Source organism: Chrysochloris asiatica, unplaced genomic scaffold, assembly GCF_000296735.1.
Source record: "Chrysochloris asiatica unplaced genomic scaffold, ChrAsi1.0 scaffold00141, whole genome shotgun sequence".
NCBI lineage: Eukaryota > Metazoa > Chordata > Mammalia > Afrosoricida > Chrysochloridae > Chrysochloris > Chrysochloris asiatica.
Genome location: NW_006408659.1, coordinates 7,458,850 through 7,464,420, shown reverse-complemented (window position 1 = coordinate 7,464,420; position 5,571 = coordinate 7,458,850). Strand labels below are relative to the sequence as shown.

Sequence of the window (5,571 nt, the reverse complement as noted above, 5' to 3'; positions counted from 1 at the left end):
AGGCTTTCTACTCCCGTCAAGATTTGCAGCCTTGAAAACCCTGTACAGGGTCGCTATGGATCGGAATCGACCTCGATGGCACTTAACAACAACAACATTATTTGAAAACATTTGAACATTGAATATATTGTGAACATCTACACTTCTCATTTAATGTTCTTTTAGCTCTTGAATTACAATGCAGCACAGAATTTTTCCCTTATTGTCAAGACATGCGGCTTATTTTTCAGCTGCAATTATTCCTGGCTTCTTCATGTGCAAGATGTTTGTTTCTCCCAATGGAGAAAACATGGTAAACAAATACTGACTCTTAAGTAAAAACAAGAAGACTATTATTCTTGGGGCAAGTAAATTATTCTGGTTGGACTGTCATTTGATGTTAAAGGTGCTGGGACTTCAGCCCTTCCAGCCCTGGCTCTCTGAAGGCTCCTTGCTACATAATCCCTTTTACTCTGAATTATTTTTCTTTTGCTGTGGCAGGACTATGGCGGCCCAGGAAGCCACTCCATGCAGCCAGTGTGAGGAAAGCAGCTCTTTGGACCTGCCATCTGCTTCTGACATAAGAGACTACATGCTACAGAAACCCAGCCAGGGAACCAACAGCGAGGCTTTGAGTTCTCTGGAAGCCTTTTCTTTTCCTGGCTCTTCTGATGTGGATCCAGGTAAGCAGCAGAGTTTATAACAAACAGATAGACAGGTATGTCATAGTTTGTTTCTCTTTTTTCAAATAGCAGCTCTCTGAAGCCTGGTTCATTGTCTTGGGTAGAAAAACATCTTACCTTAGCTGTTGGGAGAGACTTCAAAAGAGAGCTCCCTGGTGTGTCACCCACAAGAGATTGCTTCCTGGCAGCCCTTTTTTGTCTTGGGTCTTTTTCTGATCTCTAGCCAAATGCATTCAGTGGCTGGGCACCCTTGGTTCAACCAGGGGAAAGTGGGGTTGTTTTTGTTTTGTTCTTTTAAATTTTTAGCAGAAAATAACAGTGTGGGCCTGTTTTGTGTGATAGGTAATCATAATAGGGACTTTGGCATTCCTTTTGTGCAGTAGCTTTGGATTTAAGTGGCAACTTTTCTACAAGTTTCCCCAAGTGAAGTGCCAAATCTCTTGCTTGAGCCTACTGATAATTCCCTGACATAGGTGTGCCCATCTGTTATGGATTAAATCGTGCCCCCCAAAACTGTGTGCTCTAAATCCTAACTGCTAAGCCTGTGGTTATACTCCCATTTGGGAGTGGGTTATCTTTGGTATATTAATGAGACAGGATGTGTTCAAAGCCTATCTTCAGTCTGTCTCTTTTGAGATAGAAAAGAGATTAAATAAGGAAGTGGAGGAAGTGATAAGAAAGAAGAGATAAGAGAGATAGATGCCAAAGTAGCCAGAAGCAGAAGCTGAAGAGACAAGGACCTCCCCCTAGCGAGAGAACGCCTTCCTCTAGAGCTTGTGCAACCTGAATTCACAGGTTGAAGTCTAGCCCCCTAAAACTGAGAAGAAATATGTATCTGTCTGTTAGAGCCACCCATTTGTGGCCCTTCTGTGGTAGTAGCACTAGAGAATGAAGACACCGTCTCTGCTTGCAAAGCTTACCTCCTCCCTATTCATTACCCAATCCAGTCCTGGTGGTCCACAAGTGCTGAGGCTCGGAGCATGTGTCTTAATGCTGAGCTCTAAAGTCCTCACTACCAAAATGGCACTAGGAATAACTACCTCATGGAATTAGGATTGTGAGAAGTGTTGTCTATACTGACAAACACTCAAGTAATCCAGTCTGTACTCATTTTAGTGAGAGTGAAGTTTTCTTTAATCAATTTGCCAAACTTGGGCACCCAGCCCCATAGACAAGGACAGGCGCACCACATGGCCATTTGACAAAGAGTTTTATTAACCTAACTCGGAAAAAAACCCCTCCTCCATTTCCCCTTTACTGAGTACTTAGGAGTTTACAATCTTTCCCTACTAGCCCCTACAGGGAGCATTCTCATTTAAACTTAGTTTCATGCCCTCCCCATAAATTTCCGCTACTTCTTTGACGGGTGTATTCTTATTTTAAAAGAGTCTAGCAGGTCAAACTAGTCCCTTCCTATTCTCAGAGTACCCTTCTGTCATGCCAACTTGCTACACCCAAGATTTTCTTGATTCTGAAGATGGATCACCAACAGCTATTTCTCACAAGATTAACTATGTAAAGTACTTAGCATGGTGCTTAGCAGATATGGGTGCTCTGTCAATGTAGCCATTATTATTATTATTTCCATTGCTATTGTTATTATTAAGGAGCTCTGGTAGCATAGTGGTCAGGAATCAAATCGGACTGCTAATCTCAAGGTCATCTGTTGGAAACTACCAGCTGTTCCATGGGATAAAGATGAGACTTTCTGCTCCCGTAAAGATTTACAGCCTCAGCAACCCTGTGCAGGGTCACTGTGAGTCAGAACCGACTCCATAGCACATAACCACCACCACCCATTGTTATTACTATTGGGAAATCCAAATATATATTTTAAAAGAGAACTTGTTGGATGTGAAGAAGATGTAACTCTTAATGATAATGAAAGGAGCCTGTGGTGCAGTGGATAAGCACTCCACTGCCAACCCACATGCCGGCAGTAAGAACTGACCCAGTGACTCCATAGGCGAAAGACCCGTCAGTCTGCTCTCATAAAGAGAAGGCAGGGGGAGGCATGGGGAGGAGTGTAAGATTTCAAGGGAACAGAGGTCAATACAGCCTAAACAGTTCTACAGTTAACAGTGACCTATGGGTACATACATGGACAGACTCACAGGCTGAACAGGTATGGAGGGAGAATGGGAGTATGCTCACAAATATTTAAAGGTTTGACAGTGGATATTTGTACCTGGGGATTTACCTAAGCTGCAAGCATATTCATGAATATGGGTGGAGCACACAGGGGGCAAAATTATGAAAACTTCAAAGACATTACCAAACACATTGAAGGAACAAGTTGTTGGGCCTGGGGGTTCAGGACCCTAGTCTCAGGGACACCATTAGCATAATATAGTCCACAAAGACCATGTTTTATTTCCTCTTTGGTGAGTAGTGACTGGGAACTTAAAAGCTCATAAGCAGCCATTTAAGGTGCAACTATTGTTCTCTCCCTGTTTGGAGGAAAAAGAGTGATGAAAATTGAAGATGCTTTGGAAACAGTCCAGTGGACTAATGGACCATGTGAACACCAGTCTCCACAACACTGAGACCAAAAGAACTAGCTGGTGTCCAGCTACCCCAACCAACTGCTTTGAAAGGCATCATATTAGAAGATCCTGAATAGAGTGTGAGAAAATATGTCACAAAACTCAAATCATTAAAACGAAAAAGAAAAAAAAAAAACCAGGCTTACTGGTCAGAGAGAGACTGGTGGACCCCCTAAGACTGTGGCCCTTGGTCACCCTTCTGGTCTGGAACGGAGCTCACCCCTGTGGCTCAGTTTTCACCCAAGTATTAGATAGGTGTATTGGGGGGACAATAACAATACACTATAGAATGGCCAACCATTTAAAATCAAAAGGGCAGCATTTAGCTAAGGACAAAATTCAGAAGGATGGGGAAAGAAGGAGAAATGCAAAGAAGAAACCCAGGGAGGAAGTGGGATGAGTGATATTTACATGGAGGGGATTGCAATCTTGATGAAATTAAGTGAATGATGTGTTGAAGGTAAAACTGATAATTTGCCCTGTAAACCTGCACTCTATTCACAATAAAAAGTTAAAAAAAGAGATTACAGTCTAGAAAACCCTGTGATGGTGGTGGTGTGCTGTGGAGTCAATTCCAACTCATAGCGACCCTATATAGGGTTTCTGAGGCTGTAATTCTTTATGGGAACAGAAAGCCTCATCTTTCTCTTGCAAAACTGCTGGTAGTTTCGAACTGCTTACCCTTAGGTTAATAGCCCAACTCATAACCACTACACTACCAGAGCTCCTTAGAAAACCCTATAGGGCAGTTCTACTCTGTCACATATAGTCACTCAGCGTGAAAACCGATTGGACAATCCCTAACAACAACAACAACGATAATGAAGTCAATGATGGCAGTGGGTAGGGTGTGTGCTTATCAGTGTCTTCAAGAATTCTATGAAAAATACTTTAAAATTCCTTTATGATTTGATTCTAGTTCTCTGGACACAGAATAATCAGGCTCAGTCAGCCTTCTGACTAAGGATTAGATTATTCCTTGTCCTTTTTATTTCTAGACATGGTACCTTAGATCCTTTCCTTTTCCGTCTTCCGCATCCTTAAAGTTGATTGTCTTCATCATCTCTGTCTAGCAGCAGCATTTCCTAGAAGATGTGAATAGACACCTTTGGAAGTGTTGGTCTGTTGAAATCCTTCAGGAAAATGGCTCCTGTCTTTAAGGGAATTCAGCATAGACTCGGTTTAAATTTTTTTTTTTTAATTGTCTTTCTTGGAAAGTGACAGTTAATCATTTGAATTTGGACAACAGTTCTAAGAGTAAGAAGTATGTCAAAATATTTATAGTAGAATACTGGTTAAAACTCTTTAACTACTTCATGCATAAAGGGCTCTTTTGGAAACCCTTGTTAAGGTTGCAACATGGGAAGGAGCACTCAAATGCTGGTGCTGCCTGGTATGAATTCTGGTTTTACTTCTTCCTTGTGTTTGACATTATGCAAGCCACTTAGCCTCTCTGTTCTTGTTTCCTCACTTGCAAAATGGAGATAATAACACCTGCCTCATGGAGAAAGGTGATAGTGATGAATGAGTATCTGACATACAGTGGGCTCTTGGGAAATCCAGCTCTTCATCACTCAGCACCTGGGCTGCTCAATTCAGCACTATGTCGATTGGGTTCCCCTTCTGTTCATGACCTTCCACCTCAAGTGAACCCTTAGTGCTCTGCCCATCCATCATAGACCATTTTCCTCACATACTTCCTTACCCACTGTACTGGGTGATTGTTTCAGATCTTCTCTCTCTGCAAATCACTGTTACTTTCTTTTCCACCTTATAACTGTTTCCTCTCTCATCAAGAAAGCAGGAGCAATCAGAAGAGAATGTCCACACTCCCATGCTCCAGGTCTACCAGCTTCCTTCCATCCTGTTTCCAGGAAGATAAGTCCCTGTCGTATCCTCCACTAGGTCCTGTCCACTCTCACTTCTCAAGGATGTCACCTCAGCAATTGTCTCTCTCTCTCTTGCATCATCCATTCTCCTCTCTACTGGCTTATTCTCATCACTGTCCAAATATACTGTAAAATCTCTCATGATAAAACAATTCCTCTTGACTCCCAATCCCTTTACACTGCTTTGTTTTCTACAGAAAAACACTTTAAAGGGTCACTTACCCCTGAAGCCTCTAATTCTCTTCTCCCATTTCTCCTAAAACTCTCCAACCCAGATCATATCCCCATCACTCCATGTAAATAGCTTTTGTAGTGAAGGTTCACAGAGAAGCATATGCTTTATTTCATCTCAATGATTGCGATCCCTTCCACGCAACAACAGTCCCGCTTCCTCCCTGTGGTTCCTATTTCCACTCCACTCATCTTCCCGTTAACATCTTGAATGATTGACCATTCCATGGTAAGCAGACCTCA

General features: G+C 42.2%; 1 protein-coding gene across 1 annotated transcript in view; it reads left to right on the top strand.

The window, feature by feature from the left end:
- The first annotated feature begins 484 nt into the window (after window positions 1-484).
- LOC102825786 (chromosome unknown open reading frame, human C20orf196) overlaps window positions 485-5,571 on the top strand; it is a 132,319-nt gene continuing 127,232 nt past the window's right edge. The window contains exon 1 of the mRNA XM_006870420.1: window positions 485-662. Within this exon, the coding sequence (XP_006870482.1) occupies window positions 485-662 (178 nt within the window). The remainder of the gene's footprint in view (window positions 663-5,571) is intronic.